This window comes from Bufo bufo, chromosome 4 (assembly GCF_905171765.1).
Source record: "Bufo bufo chromosome 4, aBufBuf1.1, whole genome shotgun sequence".
NCBI classification, from domain to species: Eukaryota; Metazoa; Chordata; class Amphibia; order Anura; family Bufonidae; genus Bufo; species Bufo bufo.
This window is the reverse complement of record NC_053392.1, coordinates 568101382-568115576: the sequence shown is the minus strand read 5'-3', so window position 1 is coordinate 568115576 and position 14195 is coordinate 568101382. Positions and strand designations below refer to the sequence as shown.

The 14195-nt window shown below is 43.8% G+C and overlaps 1 protein-coding gene across 1 annotated transcript; it reads left to right on the top strand.

Moving 5' to 3' along the window:
* The first annotated feature begins 5232 nt into the window (after positions 1-5232).
* LOC120999432 (homeobox protein prophet of Pit-1-like) lies at positions 5233-14195 on the top strand. Its single transcript, XM_040430314.1, has 3 exons — positions 5233-5323; positions 11151-11392; positions 13800-14195. Exons 1-3 carry the CDS (start codon positions 5233-5235, stop codon positions 14193-14195), a joined length of 729 nt encoding a protein of 242 aa, XP_040286248.1.

The following is a 14195-nucleotide window of genomic DNA, read 5'->3' as shown; positions in this document are numbered from 1 at the left end:
TGTATTTCCTTGTAAAATAATGTTGAAGTGTAATGTGCCTGGTTCACCAGCAGGTGGCAGCAACATTGGCAGTGTGTTAGTTTCCCTGAAGAGGAACCTTCTAGTTCCTTCCAGCCCTCCCTAGAGAGGGAGGAGTTAGTTAGTGTTAGTCCGTCTAGCCTACCCCCTCCTAGGGAAAGGTTGTGTGTTGGCTAGCAGAGCACTGTCTGCTCTGCTAGACCCAGAGGCCCAGCCTCGGAAGTCTACATGGTTGCTTGTCCCCTCCTGGGCTTGCATTGCCTTAAAATCCAAGCTAAGAGAGCTTGATGCCAGGAAGAAGTTCCTAGGATTAAAGTAAGAGACAGACTACAGCTAGGCTAAGTTCCAGCAGAAGAGGAAAGTTCCTATTTAGTCCAGCCAACGTAGCAGAGCTGAGAAAGCTACCGCATAGCAAAGCTGAGATTGTTGCAGAAGTGTTTGCCTGCCAAAGTTAAGCCAATACCTGCTGATGACCAAGATAATGTTTGGAAACTGTTTGGATTACCGTTTATGCCAAGTAAAGCTGTGTTCAACGTTAATACAAAGTCTGGACTCCGTTTTTTCTATCCATTCATCACTCAAGTTCAACAACTCCTTCTTGCACTTGCTTTGGACTACACCACATCTGGGATCTAAGGATATCCATGTAGGAGCACAGTGACATGTGCATACAACATCTACAGAGACATTATAGACCACTCTACATCACTCCAGCAATCCTACATCTGAATACCCACATTTATACCATCTACAAAGGGGACTCCATGTCCTTGTTGCTTAACTGCAACTGGCGTCACGATTACTTGCTCTATAAGAGGGACATATTTCGTAGAAACCTCCTAAGGGGCAAGGGATACCCCAGATGCTGGCAATAGCTCGCTGCACTTGCTGGAACCCCCAGAAATCAGATGTTATGTGTGGGGAAACCTGGCAGTCATTTCATTGCACCCCCACCACAGGAAAAGTTGAAGGGGTATTCCAGCAATTTCATGTTTTCCTGTATCTGAAAAACTAGTAGATCGATGAGGGAAGTCCTAACGCTGTGTCCCTACTAAACATAAGAATGGAAGCAACCCAGGGCCCCTCAAAATGAACAGAGCAGCAGGTCATACATGCGCTCAACTGTTTCCAGTAGGTCCCATAGAGATGAATGGATTGGCAGAGAGCACATTCCTGTGATCGTGGGGATCCTGTGTTTGGGGATAGCGTGAAAGTACCGGAATACCTCCATTAAGCATCACACAGTACCCATTTAAATCAAGAGGTAATCTTGCTCTTTGTAGCCGCTCTCCACTCAGGCCAAGAGATAAGGATCCTGAAATCAAGGATCTCCCTCTGTTAACTACTAGGAATTTCCTAATAGAGTATATCAAAAAAGGTTTTCTAAAGTGGACCTCACCTTTAAGAGCACAATCATCAGGCCTCATCTGCTCAGAATTTATTTTCTATATAGACAATGAATATTTTATCACCTTCTATGCAATTACCTCCAATTACCAGTGCTGACTCCCGAGTGATTAGCAGCTGTGGCTGGTTCAGATTTGTGTACACGGCCTGGAGATGGAGGATTAATCAGTTTTACAAGTATTGAATGGCATTCCAGCCTGCAGATCAATGCCTATTCTCTGCTGCCTGTCTGCATTGTGACCGAGGGACAAGTGGTGGCCGCGCTCTACAAACTCTTCCTGCAACAAAGTAACACAATATACAAATATTTATGCAAGGTACACGGCAAACAATGGAGTCCGACACACAACAGGTGCTCGGGGTCAGGCCTTCTAAACAATTCTCCTTGGCGTTCACCGGGAAAACAATGCAGGAAATATGGCCGCCAAGTGAAGGAAACATCTTTGTAATTACCACAGTGATCATAGTAGTAGGACGTATATACAACAGTCATTGTGAGGAGGTAAAGACGCAAGTCACAAAGGTTGGAAGTTCATATTAATACTAAAATAGCTCAAGAGAGAGTTTTCTAAATAGATCAACATAATTATATTTTATTTTCTGCAATGAAAATCCATGACAAATCCCCATCTGAAAGTGGGCTTAGGGGAACTGGATGTTATAAGGGTAGACGCTTGCACTAGAAGCCAGAGCACGAACCTTGCAACACCTATGGAGGCCACTAATGGGTACTTCACAGGGGTTTTCAATCTGACACATTTGAAACACCCACAAATTATGTCATAAATGGGGATGAGTGAACTTCTGTTTTCAAGTTCGGCATACAAGGTTCGGGTTATCTAACAATTCTGTTATGGATTCTGCTACCATGGACCATAAGTTATGGTCCGTGGTAGCGTAATCCATAACGGAATTCTTAGATAACTCAAACCCGCACCTTGTACACCGAACTTGAAACACAAGTTCGCTCATCCCTAGTCATGAGGACTCATGTATATAATATCTCTAGACCAGCACCTACTTATCACTAGTGCCAATCATTTATGATGTTTAGCCAAGACAAAAAGACATTAAAGAGGTTGTCCCATTACAACCACGTATCTCCTATCCACAGAATAGGGGATAAGTGTCAGATTGTTAGGGGTACCAAAAACAGAGGAGGGAAGCCTTCGTAGATGCAAGTGAAAAAAACATAAAATTTTATTCCATGGTCAGCAGTTCAGCATCATCTGGATGGTTGAATATAGAATATAATTTTTACGCTTTTTCACTTGCATCTACAAGTGCTGCCCTCCTCTCTTTAAGGACAATTTTTGGGGACTGATTTGGACTCGGCTCCCGTTTGGGCGTGCACCTTACCTCTTTTTGGATTATGGGTGCTGTTCCTTCTCTTCCTTTTGCAAATGTCAGGGGTACCGACTGCTAGGGCCCCTGCTAATCGCGTGTTCCCTTGTTTGATTGGAGTAGTAAACACGCAAGTGCTGCTGCTCCATACTACTCTATGTGGCTGTCGGAGATAACCAAGCACTTGTACAAATCCAGCAGTCCTAAAGCCTCGAATAGAGTGACGCATACATGTCTGCCACTCCATTCAAATGGTGGAATACGGGCCTCATTCTTACGATCAGCCAAGGCCCCAATGGACAAACCCACCAATCAGACATTTATGCCCTATCCTATGGATAGGGATACGTTGTTGTAATCGGCAACCCCTTTAAGAAGGAAAGGTCACTTCTGGGGGCGCCATAACATGTACTATCTACACACAAGTGGTTGTCCAATGATTTTTCGGTTAGATCACAGAACACTGAAAAATTAGATTCCATTTTACTCTCCTGCCCCTGGGTGTAGATATTGCTGTTACTGGTTATGGCGCCCCCTGGTGTTTTTTTATTTTTGATTCTCAGAACCTCCACCTAATGTGTCCAGTGCTGATGAGAAGTAGCTTTTAGCACACTGAATCTTATTACTGGGCCTACATAATAAGAGGAATCTCTCCGCTGCCCGTATACCAGAAGATGGGAGAGGTTGGACTGAACTACTGAGCATGTGTGACCACTGGCCCTGGACACGTTCTGAGTCGGAATCAAAAGGACAGCAGGGGGCGTCATAACAAGTATGTAACAGCATTTCCAGTGGTCAAGTCACACTGGAAAAGGTGGCCCCAAAAGTATAATGTCAGCATGCCCTGAACCCCAGCAGCGGCCTTCCATGTCTATACGTATACAGTGTAATTACCGTACAATTTTGTTTAAAAATTATAAATTGTGCAGCCCTGATTTAGTAATTTCCCCCAGAATATTTTTGTCAGACTACACTATTGTCATACTTCCCAACATTTCTGTTTAGTGGCATTTAAGCTCTACCCCTTACCCGCACAGTAATGCCCAATTCTGGGCAGGGTTCACATAAGGCCTGCCCATTTTTTACCTGGTACAAGCTGAATCTGGTGGTATTGTCTCAGAAAATTCAGGACATTCCCAGCAAACTTGGGACTGTTGACAATTGCCTTATCTTTATGGTCACTTCAGTTACTTTTTGGCTCTCCTCACCACTTACCCATATGGGAAATTCAGTCCAATCTGCAACATGAAAGTTCTGGAGAAGAAACCTTAGACATCCTCAAAGTATGTGCTCTTGAGTGTATACTCTATAAAAGGGCTGTACAAGATCGGAAAGGATCTCCTTGATCATAGGTTGCATGTGGTATTGTTGCATCCACTTGAGCTGCAATACCAGACACAGCCTTAGGCAAGAGTGGCGCTGTTTCTGGAAAACAAGCAGATCCTATATTGATCTCATATGGCTCCCTTTTAAAGGGGTTATGCCATGATTGATATAAAAAATATAGTACATGACAATACCTTTCTAACAAAGCTAGAACCAGCCCTGTACCTCACATGAATCCAGAGATCTCCAGATTCACTGGTCCAATTGCTCTGCTACCTGGCAGCTCAGGGGTGTGTCCTTTCTACTGCAGCTCAGGGGTGTGTCCTTTCTACTGCAGCTCAGGGGTGTGTCCTTTCTGCTGCAGCTCTCTCCCAGTAACTGCCATAGCTTCAAACAGAACCTATGGCTGGTGGCAGCTGAAGATTTAAATTCAGCACACGCGACCAGCTCAGTGAGATGGACAAAAAAATAAGGAAAAAAGCAAACAGCAGGTGGCGCCATACAGATACATTTTATTGAATAGCTCACTGGCTATAATAAATTTTTAATTACACGCAATTACAATAGTATTCAGATCTAGGGGCTGGTTTGAAAAATGTAGAATATGTTTCGTGACACAACCCCTTTAAGAAATGATGTAAGATATAATATTCAGCATGTCTGTCTACACAAAACGCTCAGACATAAATTTGTTTGGAAGCCAAGAAAGTGTGATTCTATCAGATCTGTTAGGTTAAGACTCTTCTACCATTTCCAATATGTAGTTCCGTAAAGGAAAAAAAAACAGTCTTGGTTTAGACTTTCCTTTGTCCACTTCCCTCATGCCACCCACAGTCAGGGATGTCTTTTATCCAAACTGTATGCACCTTACAATGGCTGGAGCTACCCAGCCGGCTGCAGTCAATGTCTGTGTCAGGTCAGAGGTTGAGCAGGGCCTGTTCTCCCCTTCCCTGATTAGTGTGGAGCTCTATGTAATTAGCAGGGGACGGATGGGATTGGCGGACTCATCAGAGAAGGACTGGAATGACATCACACCTGATAACTTAAAATTGTGGGAAAAAAAGCAGGAGCTCCATCAGTGCGACAAGTGATCCTCCAGTGACTGGACCTGAGAGCAGGAGACCAATCAGTCCTAGGATGCAGGACGCAAGAATGAAAGCCTCCAAAAAGAAATGCACCGACTACCATGAAGTCTACACCGAGATCGCTGCAGTGACATCAACAGCGGGTAAGTGACATCACATCCAAAACCAAAATCATATATAGTAATATATAGTAGTTATCTATCTATCTATCTATCTATCTATCTATCTATCTATCTATCTATCTATCTATCTATCTATCTATCTATCTCATATCTATCTATATCTATCTATCTCATATCTATCTATCTATCTATCTATCTATCTATCTATATCTATCTCTATCTATCTATCTATCTATCTATCTATCTATCTCATATCTATCTATCTATCTATCTATCTATCTATCTATCTATCTATCTATCTATCTATCTATATCTATCTCTATCTATCTATCTATCTATCTATCTATCTATCTATCTCCTATCTATCTATCTATCTATCTATCTATCTATCTCTCTAATCTTTTTCATACTCAATTCATTTCACAGAGCCTTAGCAAAGATTTATTTGGCTTTCCTACCCCTATTTCTAAATACCATGGCCAAGGCAAAGCGGCTTGTTGGCGCTGTCATCGATCTATCTATTATCCATTAATCTATCTCATATCTACAGTATCTATTTTTTTATTTTATTTATGCACGAATATAGCGCTACTATATTCCGTATCGCTTTACAGACATTAGCATCCAACTGTCCCCAATAGGGCTCACAATCTAAGTTCCCTATTAGTATATCTATCTCATATCTACAGTATCTATCTAATTATCTATATCATATCTATCTATCTATCTATCTATCTATCTATCTATCTATCTATCTCATATCTGCAGTATCTATCTAATTATCTATATCTATCTATCTATCTATCTATCTATCTATCTATCTCATATCTGCAGTATCTATCTATCTATCTATCTATCTATCTATTATCTATCTATAATCTATCTATAATCTATCTCATTATCTATCTATCTATCTATCTATCTCATTATCTATCTATCTATCTATCTATCTATCTATCTATCTATCTATCTATCTATCTATCTATCTCATTATCTATCTATCTATCTATCTATCTATCTATCTATCTATCTATCTCATTATCTATCTATCTATCTATCTATCTATCTCATATCTATCTATCTATCTATCTATCCACCCATCTATCCGTTGATATACCTTTATATATGCTGGAAGAAACATTTCTTTGTGCCCCTGTACTTTACCCACTTTCCGCTGCACAATCCAAATTCACAATTCTTGTTTATGGGTGGTTTTGACTAAATATTGTAACTTTTGGGAGCAGGTGGGAATATCCCATAATTTGCATTGTTATTTCTATGTCTGCAACATATTTTGTCTTCTGTACTCAACATCAAATAGCAATAGGCAATGGAGGTGCAGTATGGGGCAGTCTTACAGGTCTATATATTTTGTATCTGTACTACGCTTTTTGTAGGAGGCCTAACACTGACAAAATCAATGTATAGCTGTGTTCACTTGCACGAGTTTAGCCATTGCCATATTTTACCTCTTCAGCCACATATCACATTGATGTAAATGGGATTTGTTAAAAATCGCACGCCCACTTGCTGCATTTTGTCAGGCCCAATCCCTTCCATTTTATGCGGCATTATCCTCTCCTGTAGAAAAATAAACCTCATGTCAAAATCAGATTTGCAGTTTTCCATAGAAGCAAATCGACCCAAAATCCATTTTAGTTCCAATTCATGAACTGTGAACGTTCATTCATTTTTTTTAAATGTTGCCCTTGACCATAGATCTGCCATTCCTAAATTACGCTCCTCAACACTGAAATTGCAACACTAAGAAGGAAAAGTCATGGAATTATGGAAATCACAGTTACAATACACATGTTAATGATATGCAAATGTAAAAAAATTGAAAATATTTGAAACATCTGGATTTATTCCGTATCGAGTATGAGTGGCAAGCACAGAAATAGCTGCACCTACACACCCTGGCATGCTATTAAAGAGGTTATTAGTGATTGTATGAGGGAATGTTCTGCCACGCTGAATGCACTTGGGCACACAAATCATCAAGATCCGCTGCTGGCAGCTCCCTTTGCAGTTGCCGACCAATGATGTCCCAGATGTGCTCGGTGGGAGACAAGTCCGGAGATGCTAAAGGCCATGGTAGAACGTTTAGACCATGCAGGCTGCTCACAGTAGCACAAGCAACATGCAGCCTGGTATTATCCTGTTGAAAAATGGCTCCTGGGACACTTTGGAGCAATAGCCATACTACTGGTTCCACGACCAAATCAATGTAACGCTGAGCTGTTAGTGTACCTGAAATGAAGACTAGAGGTGTCTGGCTACAGTAAATTATACCACCCCACACTGTAATCCCAGGAGTAGGACCAGTCTGATGTTCTCTTGTGAAGGCCTTTTCATGGCATCAAACATGTGGTCACCAAAATAATCTCTGGCTTTCATTGCATCCGAGACAAAAGTGGGGCTTATCAATGAAGAGGCCAGACTTCCATTCCAGCCTCCTTTGCCGTCTTGCTGTGCACCGTGATAGCCTTTGAGAGCGGTGGAGTGAGGTCAATGGAGCACCTGTAGCTGGACGTCTGGCTTATAGCCCAATGTCTTAAAAATACCTTCTGATGCTTTGTGTAGACACTGTTTGCCGCCCTAGGCTTGGGATGTGATCTCCAGTTTCACCTGCAGTACAGAATGGATGGGATGCTCCATTCTTCTAATCAGATGATCTGTCCGTGTAGAGGTTCTCCTCTGTGAACCTCTTGATGTTATTTCAGTTCATCATTGTTTTCCCAACCACCAGGACATGCCAAGTTGAACAGTGCTGACATCTCAGCCTAGGTGTGTAGCGATCTACCGGAGTGATAAACCAGTTCAGGGTTCAAGGATTCTGTCCCTCTCAGTTTGTGACAAGTGGAGATAACTGGCACATTAGTGAACAGGAGGCATCACATTTGGCTACATTGTCACAGAAATGAGTACAGCTGCCGCGCGCATGTGGGACTGGAAGCTCCGTTCTTTTCAGGAGGGCTGCAGGGGGTACGGGTCCCCCATTCTTATGATGGGAAAGTTGTAGGACCCCACCGATCTAATAGTTATCCCCGACTCTCTGGATAGGTGGTAATTTGTAACACCCGGAATACCCCTTTAAAGCTAGGGCTACACAGCAACACTGGTCAAGTGACAGCTGTCGCGGGCAGGAATGCAGAGTAGCAGTGATCCCATAGAAATGAATAGGTTCGCAGTGTGAGTTGCAAAAAATCCAACACTGCGATCCCATTCCTTTCTATGGGATCACCGCTACTCTACCATTGTCACTGTGTAGCCCTAGCCTTAAGGTAGTAGTTGGACCCCTTACCTACTGGGCCCCTGTGCAGCTATACAGATAACAAGATATCGCCTTGTTCCATTGCACAACAGTAAAACAACCCGATAGCTCACATCAGACTAGATTTTGCCTTTGCAGCTTCAAGTCAACAACTTTGCTATTTTATATTAAAAAAGACAAGTGACTTTTTCAGGACATTGTTTTCTTGTTTCTGTAGCTATGTAATATAGCTATGCAATGTGCATGAAGCCCAACTTATTTTGTATAATGGGCTAACTTTTCTCCTGAGAAGAAGCAGCCATGCAGCTCCTACAGTAAATGTAAAAATACTTACAGCCACCAGGAGGCGCTGTTTATTAAAGGGGTTCACCAGGATTTTCATATTAATGGTAGCCATTTCTGTTCATCAGTCACAGCACTATCAGCCATATAGAGAGGAGCCCTGGTCAGCAGTCTGGCCTACCAGTCGCTACCAGCAGTCTCATACAGCCACCAGTCAGTGCCAGTCGTACAGCCACCAGTCAGTGCCAGCCATCTCAACCATCAGTCAGTGCCACCAGCCACAGCCACCAGTCAGTGCCAGCAGTCTCAGCTACAGCCAGCACTCAGTGCCAGCAGCCACAAGCCACAGCCACCAGTCTCAGCCACAGCCAGCACTCAGTGCCAGCAGCCACAAGCCACAGCCACCAGTCAGTGCCAGCAGTCTCAGCCACAGCCGCCAGTCTCGGCCACAGTGGTCAAGTTCCCTTGCCATTTATTATAGACTGTTCCTACTAATGTTTATGCACTACTGTTCTAGCGCCCGTTATTGTCACGGGCTTAATGTCTAGTCTTATAATAAAAACCCATTTAAAGTTGTTTTCCGGGTTAAGTACTGAACCCGGATAAACCCACTTCGTGCTCCAATCTCCTTTGCCCTGTGCGGTTTAGCGTACTGGGCTCTCTAGGGAGGTGTCCGCCCAGCAGTGAGCCCAGTGATGTCACCGGCACTAATGGGCAGGCTTTAGCGCTGCCCTAACCTGTAAAATGGCTAGGGCAGAGCTAAAGCCCGCCCATCAGAGCCATTGACGTCACGAATACACTGCTGGGCGGAAGCCAGGGGCGTAGCTACCATAGCGGCAGACCATGCAACTGCTATGGGGCCCAGGGCAAGAGGGGGCCCAGTCTTAGTTGAGATCATCTCCTCTTCTACTGGAAGTGAAAGCTTGGTCAGGACTCTACGTCTAAAGGAACAACGTTTAGCAAATGAAGCAGTGGAAAAATGGCCCAAGGTTCACTGAAAAGGGTTTAGGCGGAAACGCTTCTGTCCCGTGAGAGTGGCCTGGAAGGATCCTTGCTATGGGGCCCTTACTTCTCTATGTACCCCACTGGCGGAAGCCTCCGCCTAGCAGTGTAAAAACATAAACAAAAAAGCCCTTGCCCTGTGCGATACAGAGCAGGGCAAAGGAGAGCATGAAATGCTCCAATGCTCATATTAGGGGGGCTGCCTGGATGTAAATGTGGGTATGTCCGGGTTCAGCTCTGAACCCGGACATCCCCTTTAATTGTATATCTCTAATTTCAATCAAGCAAGTTTTATTAATTTTGCTGTATTTAGGAACAACAATAAATCTATTAATATATTGTACACTTGTGCAGGGGTCAAGGAAAGAAATCTGAATTTAAAGGGAATCTGTCACCTGGTTTGAGCATATTAAGGTGTTAGTACTGCCATGTACAATAAACTACCTTATTTCTTGCTGTAGTCTTCATTTTTTGTTTCATGGTTTCATTAGCGATGAAATCCACTTTTTATGTTCAAGGTGCCCAGAGGGGCGTTATTATCCTTCTCTGGAGCCCAGTAACTCCTCCGTACAGTGCCCAGCCCGCCTTCCTTTAGAGCCCAAGCGCGCCTCTTCCAGCATAAGTAACTGCCCACACCCGAACTCTTTGCCGCCGCCCCCCTCCGCTATGTGAAATCTCACGCAGGCGCAGTACCGCGTACTGCCTGCGCCTGCGCGATGTAGAAGCTCCTGAGGGCAATAGCTTTAAATTTGTCACTTGGATCGGCTCATGCCCAGTGGCACATTTGGAGCTGTTGCCCTCAGGAGCTTGTACATCACGCAGGCAGTCCACGATACTGCGCCTGCGTGAGATTTCACATAGCGGAGGGGGGCGGTGGCAAAGAGTTCGGGTGTGGGCAGTTACTTATGCTGGAAGAGGCGCGCTTGGGCTCTAAAGGAAGGCGGGCTGGGCACTGTAGGGGGGAGATACTGGGCTCCAGAGAAGGATAATAACGCCCCTCTGGGCACCTTGGACATAAAAAGTGGATTTTATCGCCAATGAAACCATGAAACAAAAAATTAAGACTACAGCAAGAAATAAGGTATTTTATTGTACATGGCAGTAGTAACAACTTAATATGCTCAAACCAGGTGACAGATTCCCTTTAATGGCATTTCCAAAAAATTGTGTTTTCCTTTAAATCATCTTCTCTGTGTGTATCAAATATATATATATGTGTTATATATATATATATATATTTATTTATTTATTTACACTGATAAAATGAGGCTTTCTCTTTACTTTTAGACATCGATAGTTCTTACAAGGGCTGTACAGACGTCTCCGGGGTAGATGGCAGCACGGTACTGTCATCAAACAGACATCTTCTCCCCCATTATCCAACCCCAACCCGACGCAGACACCGCACAACGTTTAGTCAAGAACAGCTGGAGCATTTGGAATTGGCTTTCAGCAAGAATCACTATCCTGATATTTACTGTCGAGAGGAACTGGCGAAGATCACCAAGCTGAATGAAGCAAGGATACAGGTAAATATGCTAGTGATATGGTATAGTAATGGTCACCTGAGTTTTTCTCAGGGCTTCACATTAAAGAAAAAAAACCTCAGGAAGGCTTTGTATAGAATTGTCCGCCTTTTATTGCCTTGCTAATAGATCATTATAATAGTCGGACATTCCTATTTCTGTAACTCTAAGGCCTCTTTCACACGGGCGTCGTGTTTTTGGCCTGGATAAGATGTGGGTGCGTTACGGGAAAATGCGTATAAGGGAAAATAATAGCATTCTCAATACAGAATACTTAGTAAAATAGGGCTGGAGGGGTTAAAAAAATAAATAAAATATTTAACTCACCTTAATCCACTTGCTCGCGCAGCCCAGCTTCTCTTCGGTCTTCTTCTTTGAGGAATAGGACCTTTGATGACGTCACTGCGCTCATCACATGGTCCATCACATGATCCATCACTATGGTGATGGATCATGTGATGGACCATGTGATGACAGCAGTGACGTCACCACAGGTCCTTTTCCTGTGCACAGCAAAGATGAAGACAGAAGAGAAGCCGGGCTGCGCGAGCAAGTGGATTAAGGTGAGTTAAATTATTTTTATTTATTTTTTTAACCCCTCCAGCACCATTGTACTAAGCATTCTGTATTCAGAATGCTATTACTTTCTCTTATAACCATGTTATAAGGGAAAATAATAAAGATCGGGTCCCCATCCCGATCGTCTCCTAGCAACCGTTTGTGAAAATTGCACCGCATCCGGACTTGCTTGCAGATGCTTGAGATTTTCACGCAGCCCCATTCACTTCTATGGGGCCTGCGTTGCGTGGAAAACGCACAAAGAGGACCATGCTGCGTTTTTCACTCAACGCACAAGTGATGCGTGAAAATCACCGCTCATGTACACAGCCCCATAGAAATGAATTGGTCCGGATTCAGTGCGGGTGCCCCTTGCACATGGGCGTCACAGATTTTGTCCGGATGCGTTGCAGGTGCATTGCGGGAAAACCCGCGCGAGTGCACGCGCAAATTCATTCTTGTCTGTTCAGTTTTGTCTGCGATTGCGTTGCGTTTTTTTCCGCGCGAGTGCAAAGCGTTTTAATGCGTTTTGCACGCACATGATGAAAAACTAAATATGGTACCGAGACCCAAACCCGGACTTCTTCACTGAAGTTCGGGTTTGGGTTTGGTGTTCTGTAGATTTTATTATTTTTCATTATAACATGGTGATAATGGAAAATAATAGCATTCTTTAATACAGAGTAAAATGTCCCTTGAGGGTTAAAAAATAATAAAAAAATTACTCACCTCATCCACTTGATCGCGCAGCCGCTATCGTCTTCTTTCTTCTTCTTGCAGGGCCTGCAAAAGGACCTGCACTGACGTCATCGTGCTCACTACGTGGTGATCATGGTGACATCAGCACAGGTCCTGCTGAATGAAGATAGAAGGGATAAAGTGAATGGACCTCATCCCAATTTATTTTCCTCTCCTTAGCAACCATCCGTGAAAATCGCATTGCATCCGCACTTGCTTCCGGATGCAATGCGATTTTCACGCAGCCCCATTTACTTCTATGGGGCCTGCGTTGTGTGAAAAACACAGAATATAGAACATGCTGGGATTTTCACGCGACGCACAAGTGATGCGTGAAAAACATCGCTCATGTATTCAGCCCCATTGAAATGAATGGGTCAGCACTCAGTGCGGGTGCAATGCATTCACGTCACGCATTGCACCCGCGCGGAAAACTCGCCCCGTGTGAAAGGGGCCTAAGGCTAGTTTCACACGAGTGCTTTGAGATCCGGCAGCCTGTATGTGGCATTGCCAGAAGCAACCGCATCACCATCCGGCAGAGGTCCAGCCGCGGATATCCGACCACAACCCAGTAAATATGCCAAGAATCGACAGGACCAAAACCGCAGTGTGCAGGGAGGGGGAGAGCAGACAGAGCCGTCAGAAACAAGAGCAATGCTCTGATGGATTTATGCCAGATTCAGCAGCTAGGTGAAGGACATACACAACTTACACCATTTTTTGATAACGATTATTTAGAAAGTTGCTATTTTTTATATGTAGAAAGGAAACAATCAATTAAAGGGATTATTCGTTAATAATATTGATTACTGATCCTCAGTATAGGTCATCAATATCAAATCGGCAGGGGTTTGACACCCGGGCCCCCTCCGTGAGGACCAAGGCCTCTTCCTAGGTCATGTGATGTCACTGTACATCAGTCACATGGCCTAGTTGCAGCTCAGCCCCACAAAAAACAATGGGGCTGAGCTGCAATACCAAGCACAGCCACTATACAATGTATGGCGCTGTGCTTGGATAGGTCATCATTATCATTTCCCGGATAACCGATTTAAAAAAATGAGTACAAAGCTGTTCATAAGTCTAATTTAACATTCATTTCTGTATATTACAGGTTTGGTTTCAAAACCGGAGAGCGAAGCATCGCAAGTACGAAAGGACAAACCAGAAATCGGTGGCAGCAGGTGGAATGATTGCCTGCAGCAGCCTTATGCCTGGAGTATGTTCTATGTCCCCAGCGTCTCGTCAGTATCAGTATTCCCATACACTAAACCACATTCCTCAGTTCACATCAATGGCCCCTACAAGTTATCAGCCCCCGTCATCTGTCGGGCAGTTCATGTGTTCCAGCACACACCCCCATTTACCATCCGCTGCCCCCCCATCCCGCCAGCACGACGACTGGTACAATTCTCTAAGGTCCATCAATTCCCCAAGCACTGGATTATCATCATCCATGATAACCTTAGCACCTATGGCCGCTTTAGATCCGCACTCTCACTGGAGCTAA

Bases quoted from the DNA above. Each gene is read 5' to 3' on its own strand.
- LOC120999432 (XM_040430314.1), top strand. From the start codon at position 5,233: ATGCAGGACGCAAGAATGAAAGCCTCCAAAAAGAAATGCACCGACTAC. The intron at 5,324-11,150 runs GTAAGTGACATC...CTTTACTTTTAG, and splicing joins TGCAGTGACATCAACAGCGG to ACATCGATAGTTCTTACAAG. The intron at 11,393-13,799 runs GTAAATATGCTA...TGTATATTACAG, and splicing joins TGAATGAAGCAAGGATACAG to GTTTGGTTTCAAAACCGGAG.